Here is a 15,442-nt window from a genome sequence, read left to right on the forward strand (position 1 = left end):
CCCCCCCCACCTCCCCCCCCTCCCTCTTCCCCCCCCTCCCCTCTCCCACCTCCCCCCCCCCCACCTCCCCCACCCAGTCTCCCAGTGGATATGGTGTTGGTGGAAGCTCCTTTCCCCAAAGAAAGCCGAACCTGCAGGCCTCTGGTGGCTCCACCACGGTGCGTGAATGCCTAACTGTTGTGTGAAGCACCCAATCACAGCTGGCCATGCTTTACGTGGTATTATGGGAACGAAGGAGTGCCAAGGTGACCAAGCACAGGCATTTCCTGATTGGCTGCCTTCTGCCAAGATGCCACTAACTGTTTGCAGGTCCTGGCACATCTAGCTGCCCATGCCTGTGAGGTCTCGCTCTCTCTGTGTCTGGATCAGCATGGAGGAAGATATCTAACTGTGCCAACCACTGCAGCACAGGCCTGGCAAGTACAGGGGCATTAATAGCCAACCCTTTTTTGGTGAGCTTAAAAATGAATGGAATGCACTTATGGGTACAATGAAAAGTTCATGGGGTGAAGTGGAAAGTTGGGGGTGGGGGGGCGGGGGGGGAGGAGGGAGGAGCAATCAGGCCTCAAGGCTGGCAGTAGCTTTATTTTTAGTGTCAAGGGAACGTGGTCAGGATTTAGTTCTCGTATTTAACTTTTGAAAACCCAGCAAAATGGGAGGTTTGAGAAAAGCTTTGTTGCAGGAACCGACACTGGTTAGTGGAAGACATACGGTGAACAATACAGACATTGAGCTCACACCTTTGTATGAAATCACGTTGCATGCCTGTTTTAATGAGGTCACTTACCTTAAAGATCTTGTTAATCTGATCGATTTCCGACTTCCCTGGAAAGAGAGGTTTCTGAGTGAGGAATTCAGCAAAGATGCAGCCCACTGACCACAGGTCAATCGCCGTCGAGTATTCCTGCAAAGAAAGCAAAGTGGCAGGACACCAATCAATGCAAAATGCTTTTCAATGTTTGCACACACATACTTTCAAAAAGAACAAAACCTCCCAGTCATCCTACACCAAGGATCAAAATTGCCCCGTCAGAGCAGGCAAAAAATGAGATAGGTCCAGAGATACAGTTCCTAATATCCACATTCAGAATCTGCTAACAGTACCTGTTGTGTCGGGGTGCTCGCATGGTCATACAACAGGCTCAATATCTTTCCTCTTCAACCCCCCAAAATTAAATATCAGTTGACCCAGTGAATCAATCTCAATACAAACAGTGAGAGTCTTGTACAGTTTAAAATAAATGTTGAAGTAAACCCGATTTTACATACTACTGCAGCGAGCCACGAGACCGTCGATTGCAACTCGCTGATCGTACGCGTCTACTGCAACTCGCTGTTCGTACGCGTCTACTGCAACTCGCTGATCGGACGCGTCTACTGCAACTCGCTGATCGTACGCGTCTACTGCAACTCGCTGTTCGTACGCGTCTACTGCAACTCGCAGATCGTACGCGTCTACTGCAACTCGCTGTTCGTACGCGTCTACTGCAACTCGCTGATCGGACGCGTCTACTGCAACTCGCTGATCGTACGCGTCTACTGCAACTCGCTGTTCGTACGCGTCTACTGCAACTCGCTGATCGTACGCGTCTACTGCAACTCGCTGATCGTACGCGTCTACTGCAACTCGCTGTTCGTACGCGTCTACTGCAACTCGCTGATCGTACGCGTCTACTGCAACTCGCTGTTCGTACGCGTCTACTGCAACTCGCTGATCGTACGCGTCTACTGCAACTCGCTGTTCGTACGCGTCTACTGCAACTCGCTGATCGTACGCGTCTACTGCAACTCGCTGTTCGTACGCGTCTACTGCAACTCGCTGATCGTACGCGTCTACTGCAACTCGCTGATCGTACGCGTCTACTGCAACTCGCTGTTCGTACGCGTCTACTGCAACTCGCTGATCGTACGCGTCTACTGCAACTCGCTGATCGTACGCGTCTACTGCAACTCGCTGATCGTACGCGTCTACTGCAACTCGCTGTTCGTACGCGTCTACTGCAACTCGCTGATCGGACGCGTCTACTGCAACTCGCTGATCGTACGCGTCTACTGCAACTCGCTGATCGTACGCGTCTACTGCAACTCGCTGATCGTACGCGTCTACTGCAACTCGCTGATCGGACGCGTCTACTGCAACTCGCTGATCGTACGCGTCTACTGCAACTCGCTGATCGGACGAGTCTACTGCAACTCGTTGTTCGTACGCGTCTACTGCAACTCGCTGATCGTACGCGTCTACTGCAACTCGCTGATCGTACGCGTCTACTGCAACTCGCTGATCGGACGCGTCTACTGCAACTCGCTGATCGTACGCGTCTACTGCAACTCGCTGATCGTACGCGTCTACTGCAACTCGCTGTTCGTACGCGTCTACGGCAACTCGCTGATCGGACGCGTCTACTGCAACTCGCTGATCGTACGCGTCTACTGCAACTCGCTGATCGTACGCGTCTACTGCAACTCGCTGATCGGACGAGTCTACTGCAACTCGTTGTTCGTACGCGTCTACTGCAACTCGCTGATCGGACGCGTCTACTGTCTACGGCAACTCGCTGATCGTACGCGTCTACGGCAACTCGCTGATCGGACGCGTCTACTGTCTACGGCAACTCGCTGTTCGTACGCGTCTACGGCAACTCGCTGATCGGACGCGTCTACTGCAACTCGCTGATCGGACGCGTCTACGGCAACTCGCTGATCGGACGCGTCTACGGCAACTCGCTGATCGGACGCGTCTACGGCAACTCGCTGATCGGACGCGTCTACTGCAACTCGCTGATCGTACGCGTCTACTGCAACTCGCTGATCGGACGCGTCTACTGTCTACGGCAACTCGCTGTTCGTACGCGTCTACGGCAACTCGCTGATCGGACGCGTCTACTGCAACTCGCTGATCGTACGCGTCTACGGCAACTCGCTGATCGGACGCGTCTACGGCAACTCGCTGATCGGACGCGTCTACTGCAACTCGCTGATCGTACGCGTCTACGGCAACTCGCTGATCGGACGCGTCTACTGTCTACGGCAACTCGCTGTTCGTACGCGTCTACGGCAACTCGCTGATCGGACGCGTCTACTGCAACTCGCTGATCGGACGCGTCTACGGCAACTCGCTGATCGGACGCGTCTACGGCAACTCGCTGATCGTACGCGTCTACTGCAACTCGCTGATCGGACGCGTCTACTGCAACTCGCTGATCGTACGCGTCTACTGCAACTCGCTGATCGGACGCGTCTACTGCAACTCGCTGATCGTACGCGTCTACTGCAACTCGCTGATCGGACGCGTCTACTGTCTACGGCAACTCGCTGTTCGTACGCGTCTACGGCAACTCGCTGATCGGACGCGTCTACTGCAACTCGCTGATCGGACGCGTCTACGGCAACTCGCTGATCGGACGCGTCTACTGCAACTCGCTGATCGGACGCGTCTACGGCAACTCGCTGATCGTACGCGTCGATTGCAACTCGCTGATCGTACGCGTCTACGGCAACTCGCTGATCGGACGCGTCTACTGCAACTCGCTGATCGGACGCGTCTACGGCAACTCGCTGATCGTACGCGTCTACGGCAACTCGCTGATCGGACGCGTCTACGGCAACTCGCTGATCGGACGCGTCTACTGCAACTCGCTGATCGGACGCGTCTACTGCAACTCGCTGATCGGACGCGTCTACTGCAACTCGCTGATCGTACGCGTCTACTGCAACTCGCTGTTCGTACGCGTCTACTGCAACTCGCTGTTCGTACGCGTCTACTGCAACTCGCTGATCGTACGCGTCTACTGCAACTCGCTGATCGTACGCGTCTACTGCAACTCGCTGATCGGACGCGTCTACTGCAACTCGCTGATCGTACGCGTCTACTGCAACTCGCTGATCGGACGCGTCTACTGCAACTCGCTGATCGTACGCGTCTACTGCAACTCGCTGATCGGACGCGTCTACTGCAACTCGCTGATCGTACGCGTCTACTGCAACTCGCTGATCGGACGCGTCTACTGCAACTCGCTGATCGTACGCGTCTACTGCAACTCGCTGTTCGTACGCGTCTACTGCAACTCGCTGTTCGTACGCGTCTACTGCAACTCGCTGTTCGTACGCGTCTACTGCAACTCGCTGATCGTACGCGTCTACTGCAACTCGCTGATCGTACGCGTCTACTGCAACTCGCTGATCGTACGCGTCTACTGCAACTCGCTGATCGGACGAGTCTACTGCAACTCGTTGTTCGTACGCGTCTACTGCAACTCGCTGATCGTACGCGTCTACTGCAACTCGCTGATCGTACGCGTCTACTGCAACTCGCTGATCGGACGAGTCTACTGCAACTCGTTGTTCGTACGCGTCTACTGCAACTCGCTGATCGGACGCGTCTACTGTCTACGGCAACTCGCTGATCGTACGCGTCTACGGCAACTCGCTGATCGGACGCGTCTACTGTCTACGGCAACTCGCTGTTCGTACGCGTCTACGGCAACTCGCTGATCGGACGCGTCTACTGCAACTCGCTGATCGGACGCGTCTACGGCAACTCGCTGATCGGACGCGTCTACGGCAACTCGCTGATCGGACGCGTCTACTGCAACTCGCTGATCGTACGCGTCTACTGCAACTCGCTGATCGGACGCGTCTACTGTCTACGGCAACTCGCTGATCGTACGCGTCTACGGCAACTCGCTGATCGGACGCGTCTACTGTCTACGGCAACTCGCTGTTCGTACGCGTCTACGGCAACTCGCTGATCGGACGCGTCTACTGCAACTCGCTGATCGGACGCGTCTACGGCAACTCGCTGATCGGACGCGTCTACGGCAACTCGCTGATCGGACGCGTCTACGGCAACTCGCTGATCGGACGCGTCTACTGCAACTCGCTGATCGTACGCGTCTACTGCAACTCGCTGATCGGACGCGTCTACTGTCTACGGCAACTCGCTGTTCGTACGCGTCTACGGCAACTCGCTGATCGGACGCGTCTACTGCAACTCGCTGATCGTACGCGTCTACGGCAACTCGCTGATCGGACGCGTCTACGGCAACTCGCTGATCGGACGCGTCTACTGCAACTCGCTGATCGTACGCGTCTACGGCAACTCGCTGATCGGACGCGTCGATTGCAACTCGCTGATCGTACGCGTCTACGGCAACTCGCTGATCGGACGCGTCTACTGCAACTCGCTGATCGGACGCGTCTACGGCAACTCGCTGATCGGACGCGTCTACGGCAACTCGCTGATCGGACGCGTCTACGGCAACTCGCTGATCGGACGCGTCTACTGCAACTCGCTGATCGGACGCGTCTACTGCAACTCGCTGATCGTACGCGTCTACTGCAACTCGCTGATCGTACGCGTCTACTGCAACTCGCTGTTCGTACGCGTCTACTGCAACTCGCTGATCGTACGCGTCTACTGCAACTCGCTGATCGTACGCGTCTACTGCAACTCGCTGATCGGACGAGTCTACTGCAACTCGTTGTTCGTACGCGTCTACTGCAACTCGCTGATCGGACGCGTCTACTGTCTACGGCAACTCGCTGATCGTACGCGTCTACGGCAACTCGCTGATCGGACGCGTCTACTGTCTACGGCAACTCGCTGTTCGTACGCGTCTACGGCAACTCGCTGATCGGACGCGTCTACTGCAACTCGCTGATCGGACGCGTCTACGGCAACTCGCTGATCGGACGCGTCTACGGCAACTCGCTGATCGGACGCGTCTACTGCAACTCGCTGATCGTACGCGTCTACTGCAACTCGCTGATCGGACGCGTCTACTGTCTACGGCAACTCGCTGTTCGTACGCGTCTACGGCAACTCGCTGATCGGACGCGTCTACTGCAACTCGCTGATCGGACGCGTCTACGGCAACTCGCTGATCGGACGCGTCTACTGCAACTCGCTGATCGGACGCGTCTACGGCAACTCGCTGATCGTACGCGTCGATTGCAACTCGCTGATCGTACGCGTCTACGGCAACTCGCTGATCGGACGCGTCTACTGCAACTCGCTGATCGGACGCGTCTACGGCAACTCGCTGATCGTACGCGTCTACGGCAACTCGCTGATCGGACGCGTCTACGGCAACTCGCTGATCGGACGCGTCTACTGCAACTCGCTGATCGGACGCGTCTACTGCAACTCGCTGATCGGACGCGTCTACTGCAACTCGCTGATCGTACGCGTCTACTGCAACTCGCTGTTCGTACGCGTCTACTGCAACTCGCTGTTCGTACGCGTCTACTGCAACTCGCTGATCGTACGCGTCTACTGCAACTCGCTGATCGTACGCGTCTACTGCAACTCGCTGATCGGACGCGTCTACTGCAACTCGCTGATCGTACGCGTCTACTGCAACTCGCTGATCGGACGCGTCTACTGCAACTCGCTGATCGTACGCGTCTACTGCAACTCGCTGATCGGACGCGTCTACTGCAACTCGCTGATCGTACGCGTCTACTGCAACTCGCTGATCGGACGCGTCTACTGCAACTCGCTGATCGTACGCGTCTACTGCAACTCGCTGTTCGTACGCGTCTACTGCAACTCGCTGTTCGTACGCGTCTACTGCAACTCGCTGTTCGTACGCGTCTACTGCAACTCGCTGATCGTACGCGTCTACTGCAACTCGCTGATCGTACGCGTCTACTGCAACTCGCTGATCGTACGCGTCTACTGCAACTCGCTGATCGGACGAGTCTACTGCAACTCGTTGTTCGTACGCGTCTACTGCAACTCGCTGATCGTACGCGTCTACTGCAACTCGCTGATCGTATGCGTCTACTGCAACTCGCTGATCGGACGAGTCTACTGCAACTCGTTGTTCGTACGCGTCTACTGCAACTCGCTGATCGGACGCGTCTACTGTCTACGGCAACTCGCTGATCGTACGCGTCTACGGCAACTCGCTGATCGGACGCGTCTACTGTCTACGGCAACTCGCTGTTCGTACGCGTCTACGGCAACTCGCTGATCGGACGCGTCTACTGCAACTCGCTGATCGGACGCGTCTACGGCAACTCGCTGATCGGACGCGTCTACGGCAACTCGCTGATCGGACGCGTCTACTGCAACTCGCTGATCGTACGCGTCTACTGCAACTCGCTGATCGGACGCGTCTACTGTCTACGGCAACTCGCTGATCGTACGCGTCTACGGCAACTCGCTGATCGGACGCGTCTACTGTCTACGGCAACTCGCTGTTCGTACGCGTCTACGGCAACTCGCTGATCGGACGCGTCTACTGCAACTCGCTGATCGGACGCGTCTACGGCAACTCGCTGATCGGACGCGTCTACGGCAACTCGCTGATCGGACGCGTCTACGGCAACTCGCTGATCGGACGCGTCTACGGCAACTCGCTGATCGGACGCGTCTACTGCAACTCGCTGATCGTACGCGTCTACGGCAACTCGCTGATCGGACGCGTCGATTGCAACTCGCTGATCGTACGCGTCTACGGCAACTCGCTGATCGGACGCGTCTACTGCAACTCGCTGATCGGACGCGTCTACGGCAACTCGCTGATCGGACGCGTCTACGGCAACTCGCTGATCGGACGCGTCTACTGCAACTCGCTGATCGGACGCGTCTACTGCAACTCGCTGATCGTACGCGTCTACTGCAACTCGCTGATCGTACGCGTCTACTGCAACTCGCTGTTCGTACGCGTCTACTGCAACTCGCTGATCGTACGCGTCTACTGCAACTCGCTGATCGTACGCGTCTACTGCAACTCGCTGATCGGACGAGTCTACTGCAACTCGTTGTTCGTACGCGTCTACTGCAACTCGCTGATCGGACGCGTCTACTGTCTACGGCAACTCGCTGATCGTACGCGTCTACGGCAACTCGCTGATCGGACGCGTCTACTGTCTACGGCAACTCGCTGTTCGTACGCGTCTACGGCAACTCGCTGATCGGACGCGTCTACTGCAACTCGCTGATCGGACGCGTCTACGGCAACTCGCTGATCGGACGCGTCTACGGCAACTCGCTGATCGGACGCGTCTACTGCAACTCGCTGATCGTACGCGTCTACTGCAACTCGCTGATCGGACGCGTCTACTGTCTACGGCAACTCGCTGTTCGTACGCGTCTACGGCAACTCGCTGATCGGACGCGTCTACTGCAACTCGCTGATCGTACGCGTCTACGGCAACTCGCTGATCGGACGCGTCTACGGCAACTCGCTGATCGGACGCGTCTACTGCAACTCGCTGATCGTACGCGTCTACGGCAACTCGCTGATCGTACGCGTCGATTGCAACTCGCTGATCGTACGCGTCTACGGCAACTCGCTGATCGGACGCGTCTACTGCAACTCGCTGATCGGACGCGTCTACGGCAACTCGCTGATCGGACGCGTCTATGGCAACTCGCTGATCGGACGCGTCTACGGCAACTCGCTGATCGGACGCGTCTACGGCAACTCGCTGATCGGACGAGTCTACTGCAACTCGTTGTTCGTACGCGTCTACTGCAACTCGCTGATCGTACGCGTCTACTGCAACTCGCTGATCGTACGCGTCTACTGCAACTCGCTGATCGGACGCGTCTACTGCAACTCGCTGATCGGACGCGTCTACTGCAACTCGCTGATCGTACGCGTCTACTGCAACTCGCTGTTCGTACGCGTCTACGGCAACTCGCTGATCGGACGCGTCTACTGCAACTCGCTGATCGGACGCGTCTACTGCAACTCGCTGATCGTACGCGTCTACTGCAACTCGCTGATCGGACGAGTCTACTGCAACTCGTTGTTCGTACGCGTCTACTGCAACTCGCTGATCGGACGCGTCTACTGTCTACGGCAACTCGCTGATCGTACGCGTCTACGGCAACTCGCTGATCGGACGCGTCTACTGTCTACGGCAACTCGCTGTTCGTACGCGTCTACGGCAACTCGCTGATCGGACGCGTCTACTGCAACTCGCTGATCGGACGCGTCTACGGCAACTCGCTGATCGGACGCGTCTACGGCAACTCGCTGATCGGACGCGTCTACGGCAACTCGCTGATCGGACGCGTCTACTGCAACTCGCTGATCGGACGCGTCTACTGTCTACGGCAACTCGCTGTTCGTACGCGTCTACGGCAACTCGCTGATCGGACGCGTCTACTGCAACTCGCTGATCGTACGCGTCTACGGCAACTCGCTGATCGGACGCGTCTACGGCAACTCGCTGATCGGACGCGTCTACTGCAACTCGCTGATCGTACGCGTCTACGGCAACTCGCTGATCGTACGCGTCGATTGCAACTCGCTGATCGTACGCGTCTACGGCAACTCGCTGATCGGACGCGTCTACTGCAACTCGCTGATCGGACGCGTCTACGGCAACTCGCTGATCGGACGCGTCTACGGCAACTCGCTGATCGGACGCGTCTACGGCAACTCGCTGATCGGACGCGTCTACGGCAACTCGCTGATCGGACGCGTCTACGGCAACTCGCTGATCGGACGCGTCTACGGCAACTCGCTGATCGGACGCGTCTACGGCAACTCGCTGATCGGACGCGTCTACTGCAACTCGCTGATCGGACGCGTCTACGGCAACTCGCTGATTGTACGCGTCAATTGCAACTCGCTGATCGTACGCGTCGATTGCAAAACCCGCTCCACATTCACTGCAGTGCAATGGAACAGACATTTACTTTCACTGAAATGAACCAGTCATGTGTTTCATCAGGCAACCAATGTGGGGGGGCGGGAAAGAGGACGACACATATTAGCAAATTGCTACCAAAACATCAGTTTAAACTTCATGTTGCACCATTGCTACAGTGCTAATGGAAACCTGAACAATTGATTGACAAGGCCCCAGTTTGGGTCAATATTACAACTGATTGACAATACAAGTCAAGGAGTAGATAAAGACAGTTAGTATCTTCTCTGTTGATCTGCAGAATCAATCGAAAGCACAGATATTGCTAGAAGCCGTTCTGTTCATTTTCTGAAATGCATTATCCCCACCCCAAGCTCAGATCACTAACCTTTGCTCCAAGTAGCAGCTCTGGGGTTCGATACCAGAGAGTTACCACCACGGGCGTGTAAGGCTTCAATGGGGAGCCGTACTCTCGAGCAAGTCCAAAGTCGCCAATCTAAAGAACGTTCAGTAAAATTTGTTTTGAAGTTATTTCATTGGCAGGTACTGAAGTAACATCTTTCAACACTTGACAAATATTAAGATGCATTTTTAAAGGAACATTGTGCCAAACACAGGATTTACAGGCTGCAGATTCATCAACATTGAAATTTATTGATAATCTTAAAAATAAAATAGACCGACCCTACTGTTTGCTTTAGCAGTGAAGCAATCTACAATTGTAACTATGAATGCACATTAGATGTCACTCTGCACCTGGCTGGGAATGAACAACAGTTACTGGAGTGATCACTGCACGATATTGCAGCAGAGAGGCTCAGATCGAGGACAGAGTTGCCAGAGCAGTTTTGCACACGATACCATTCCTGCCGTACTGTTACGAGGCAACGAGCAGAGGCCGAGTGCTTTGAAAATAAAAACACAGATGGGAGGAATGGGACTAATCTACCAACGTTCCCTGGATTCTGGAGAGGTCCCGGCGGATTGGAAAACCGCGAATGTAACGCCCCTATTCAAGAAAGGAGGGAGATAGAAAGCAGGAAACTATAGACCAGTTAGCCTAACATCTATCATTGGGAAAATGCTGGAATCATGCTGGAATCCATTATTAAGGAAATAATAGCAGGACATTTAGAAAATCATAATATAATCAACCAGCGTCAACGTGGTTTTATGAAAGGGAAATTATGTTTGACAAATTTGCTGGAGTTCTTTGAGGATGTAACGAACAGGGTGGATAAAGGGGAACCAGTGGATGTGGTGTATTTGGATTTCCAGAAGGCACTTGATAAGGTGCCACATAAAAGGTTACTGCACAAAATAAAAGCTCACGGAATTGGGGGTAATATATTAGCATAGAAAGAGGATTGGCTAACTAACAGAAAACAGAGAGTCGGATAAATGGGCCATTTTCAGGTTGGCAAACAGTAACTAGTGGGGTACTGCAGGGGCCTCAACTATTTACAATCTATATTAATGACTTGGATGAAGGAGCGAGTGTAATGTAACCAAATTTGATGATGATACAAAGATGGGTGGGAAAGCAAATTGTGAGGAGGACACAAAAAATCTAAAAGGGATATAGGCAGGCTGAGTGAGTGGGCAAAAATTTGGCAGACGGAGTATAATATGGGAAAATATGAGGTTATTCACTTTGGTAGGAAGAATAAAAAGCAAATTATTATTTAAATGGAGAGAGATTACAAAATGCTGCAGTACAGCGGGACCTGGGGGTCCTTGTGCATGAAACACAAACAGTTAGTATGCAGGTACAGCAAGTAATTAGGAAGGCAAATGGAATGTTGGCCTTTATTGCAAGGGGGATAGAGTATAAAAGCAGAGAAGTCCTGCTACAACTGTACAGGATATTGGTGAGGCCACACCTGGAGTACTGCGTACAGTTTTGGTCTCCGTATTTAAAGAAGGATTATATTTGCATTGGAGGTTGTTCAGAGAAGGTTCACGAGGTTGATTCCTGAGATGAAGGGATTGTTTTATGAAGAAAAGTTGAGCAGGTTGGGCCGATACTCATTGGAGTTAAGAAGAATGTGAGGTGATCTTATTGAAATGTATAAGATTCTGAGGGGGCTTGACAGGGTAGATGCAGAGAGGATGTTTCCCCTCGTGGGGGAATCTAGAACTAGGGGCCAGTTTCAGAATAAGGGGTCTCCCATTTAAAACGGAGATGGAGAGAAATTTTCTCTCTCAGGGAACATGGCTGGCAGCAGGTTGCGTGTTCCCCTACAGTAGGGAATGGTGCAGAGACCCATGGGCAAGGGAAAGAAAACAAATATCCTGTTCATAAAAAAGGGGGAAGAGTTTAACACAAATGAAGGGAAGGAGCACCATAGGTGCATTACATCGACAGAAACAAGAAATGGCAAAGCTAGAAATTGTGTGTTTATGACCATCACTGGCAGCGTGTGGATCACAAACCCTACAGTAATCTCTCCCAGAGGAAGAGGGACTCGGCCATCGCCCAGCACAGAGATGCACCAGCAATATCTACTTTCTCACTGCAGTAGAACTGACCTTAAGTATTCCCGAATGACTGAGCAGAAGATTAGATGTCTTTAGATCTCGGTGTAAAATCCAGTTATCATGAAGATGTCGAACGCCTTTTAGAAGTTGTATCATAAGTGTTTTAACTTCACCTAAAAATGAAACAAATGATTTGAAAGATTGGTGAGTTTTCACATGTAAGGCTTCACCACCTACACCCTGGTCCGAGAGAGCAATACTGGGATTGCGACAGTGCGTTACCCCTCCTCAACCCGTGTGACCGTCCATATGGCTGACGACCATGCCTCATCCTCTATCTTCACAGGACTGCCTTTCATGGTTCTATTCCTACCAGTCCTAAAGTGGCCAAACATCCTACAACAATTTCTCCTCGCGCAACTACCAACACGTTGGGTGTGTTCCAAGCTTCAATCCTTAGCCCTCGTATTCCAATCTACATGTTGCCCCTTTGGCTGTATTATAGAACAGAAGAAATACACAAGAACATAAAAAATAGGAGCAGGAGTCGGCCATACGGCCCCTCGAGCCTGCTCTGCCATTTAATACGATCATGGCTGATCCGATCATGGATTCAGCTCCACTTCCCCACCAACTCCCCATAACCCCTTATCGTTCAAGAAACTGTCTATTTCTGTCTTAAATTTATTCAATGTCCCAGATTCCACAGCTCTCTGAGGCAGCGAATTCCACAGCTTTACAACCCTCAGAGAAGAAATTTCTCCTCATCTCGGTTTTAAATGGGTGGCCCCTTATTCTAAGATCATGCCCTCTAGTTCTAGTCTCCCCCATCAGTGGAAACATCCTCTCTGCATCCACCTTGTCAAGCCCCCTCATAATCTTATACATTTCGATAAGATCAACTCACATTCTTCTGAATTGCAATGAGTAGAGGCCCAATCTCCTCAACCTTTCCTCATAAGTCAAACCCCTCATCCCCGGAGTCAACCTAGTAAACCTTCTCTGATCTGCCTCCAAAGCAAGTATATCCTTTCGTAAATATGGAAACCAAAACTGCACGCAGTATTCCAGGTGTGGCCTCACCAATTCCTTATATAGCTGTAGTAAGACTGCCCTGCTTTTATACTCCATCCCCTTTGCAATAAAGACCAAGATTCCATTGGCCTCCCTGATCACTTGCTGTACCTGTATACTATCCTTTTGTGTTTCATGCACAAGTACCCCCAGGTCCCGCTGTACTGCAGCACTTTGCAATCTTTCTCCATTTAAATAATAACTTGCTCTTTGATTTTTTTTCTGCCAAAGTACATGACCTCACACTTTCCAACATTATACTCCATCTGCCAAATTTTTGCCCACTTAGCCTGTCTATGTCCTTTTGCAGATTTTTTGTGTCCTCCTCACACATTGTTTTTCCTCCTATCTTTGTATCGTCAGCAAATTTGGCTACGTTACACTCTGTCCTTTCTTCCAAGTCGTGAATATAGATTATAAATAGTTGGGGTCCCAGCACTGATCCCTGCGGCACCCGACTAGTTACTGATTGCCAACCAGAGAATGAACCATTTATCCCGACTCTCTGTTTTCTGTTAGTTAGCCAATCCTCTATCCATGCTAATATATTACCCCCAACCCAGTGAACGTTTATCTTGTGCAGTAACCTTTTATGTGGCACCTTGTCAAATACCTTCTGGAAGTCCAAATACACCACAGCCACTGGTTCCCCTTTATCCACCCGGTTCATTACATCCTCGAAAAACTCCAGCAAATGTGTCAAACATGGTTTCCCTTTCATAAATCCATGCTGACTCTGCCTGATTGAATTTTGCTTTTCCAAATGTCCTGTTACTGCTTCTTTAATAATGGACTCCAACATTTTCCCAACTACAGATGTTAGGCTAACTGGTCTATAGTTTCCTGCTTTTTGTCTGCCTCCTTTTTAAAAAAGGGGCGTTACATTTGCAGTTTTCCAATCTGCTGGGACCTCCCCAGAATCCAGGGAATTTTGGTAAATTACAACCAATGCACCCACTATCCCTGCCGCTACTTCTCTTAAGACCCGAGGATGCAAGCCATCAGGTCCAGGGGATTTATCTGCCTGTAGTCCCATTATCTTACTGAGTACCAACTCCTTTGTGATTGTGATTGTGTTAAGTTCCTCCCCCCCATAGCCCCTTGACTATCCACTGTTGATATATTGTTAGTGTCCTCTACCGTAAAGACCGATACATAGAAAAATAGAAAATAGGTGCAGGAGCAGGCCATTCAGCCCTTCTAGCCTGCACCGCCATTCAATGAGTTCATGGCTGAACATGAAACTTCAGTACCCACTTCCTGCTTTCACGCCATACCCCTTGATCCCCCGAGTAGTAAGGACTTCATCTAACTCCCTTTTGAATATATTTAGTGAATTGGCCTCAACTACTTTCTGTGGTAGAGAATTCCACAGGTTCACCACTCTCTGGGTGAAGAAGTTTCTCCTTATCTCGGTCCTAAATGGCTTACCCCTTATCCTTAAACTGTGACCCCTGGTTCTGGACTTCCCCAACATTGGGAACATTCTTCCTGCATCCAACCTGTCCAAACCCGTCAGAATTTTAAACGTTTCTATGAGGTCCCCTCTCACTCTTCTGAACTCCAGTGAATACAAGCCCAGTTGATCCAGTCTTTCTTGATAGGTCAGTCCCACCATCCCGGGAATCAGTCTGGTGAATCTTCGCTGCACTCCCTCAATAGCAAGAATGTCCTTCCTCAAGTTAGGAGACCAAAACTGTACACAATACTCCAGGTGTGGCCTCACCAAGGCCCTGTACAACTGTAGCAACACCTCCCTGGCCCTGTACTCAAATCCCCTCGCTATGAAGGCCAACATGCCATTTGCTTTCTTAACCGCCTGCTGTATCTGCATGCCAACCTTCAATGACTGATGTACCATGACACCCAGGTCTCGTTGCACCTTCCCTTTTCCTAATCTGTCACCATTCAGATAATAGTCTGTCTCTCTGTTTTTACCACCAAAGTGGATAACCTCACATTTATCCACATTATACTTCATCTGCCACGCATTTGCCCACTCACCTAACCTATCCAAGTCACTCTGCAGCCTCATAGCATCCTCCTCGCAGCTCACACTGCCACCCAACTTAGTGTCATCCGCAAATTTGGAGATACTACATTTAATCCCCTCGTCTAAATCATTAATGTACAATGTAAACAACTGGGGCCCCAGCACAGAACCTTGCGGTACCCCACTAGTCACTGCCTGCCATTTCGAAAAGTACCCATTTACTCCTACTCTTTGCTTCCTGTCTGACAACCAGTTCTCAATCCACGTCAGCACACTACCCCC

At 52.0% G+C, this 15,442-nt stretch overlaps 1 protein-coding gene across 12 annotated transcripts in view; it reads right to left on the reverse strand.

Moving 5' to 3' along the window:
- The window catches only part of cdk11b (cyclin dependent kinase 11B), a 60,024-nt gene that overhangs the window by 7,621 nt on the left and 36,961 nt on the right, over nt 1–15,442 (reverse strand). For all 12 annotated transcript variants that reach the window (XM_070860609.1, XM_070860604.1, XM_070860613.1 and 9 more), the window contains 3 exons: nt 12,145–12,266; nt 10,001–10,108; nt 788–904 (listed from right to left, as the gene is read on the reverse strand). In XM_070860609.1, the coding sequence (XP_070716710.1) occupies nt 788–904; nt 10,001–10,108; nt 12,145–12,266 (347 nt within the window). The remainder of the gene's footprint in view (nt 1–787; nt 905–10,000; nt 10,109–12,144; nt 12,267–15,442) is intronic.

Source organism: Pristiophorus japonicus, chromosome 18 (genome assembly GCF_044704955.1).
Source record: "Pristiophorus japonicus isolate sPriJap1 chromosome 18, sPriJap1.hap1, whole genome shotgun sequence".
NCBI lineage: Eukaryota > Metazoa > Chordata > Chondrichthyes > Pristiophoridae > Pristiophorus > Pristiophorus japonicus.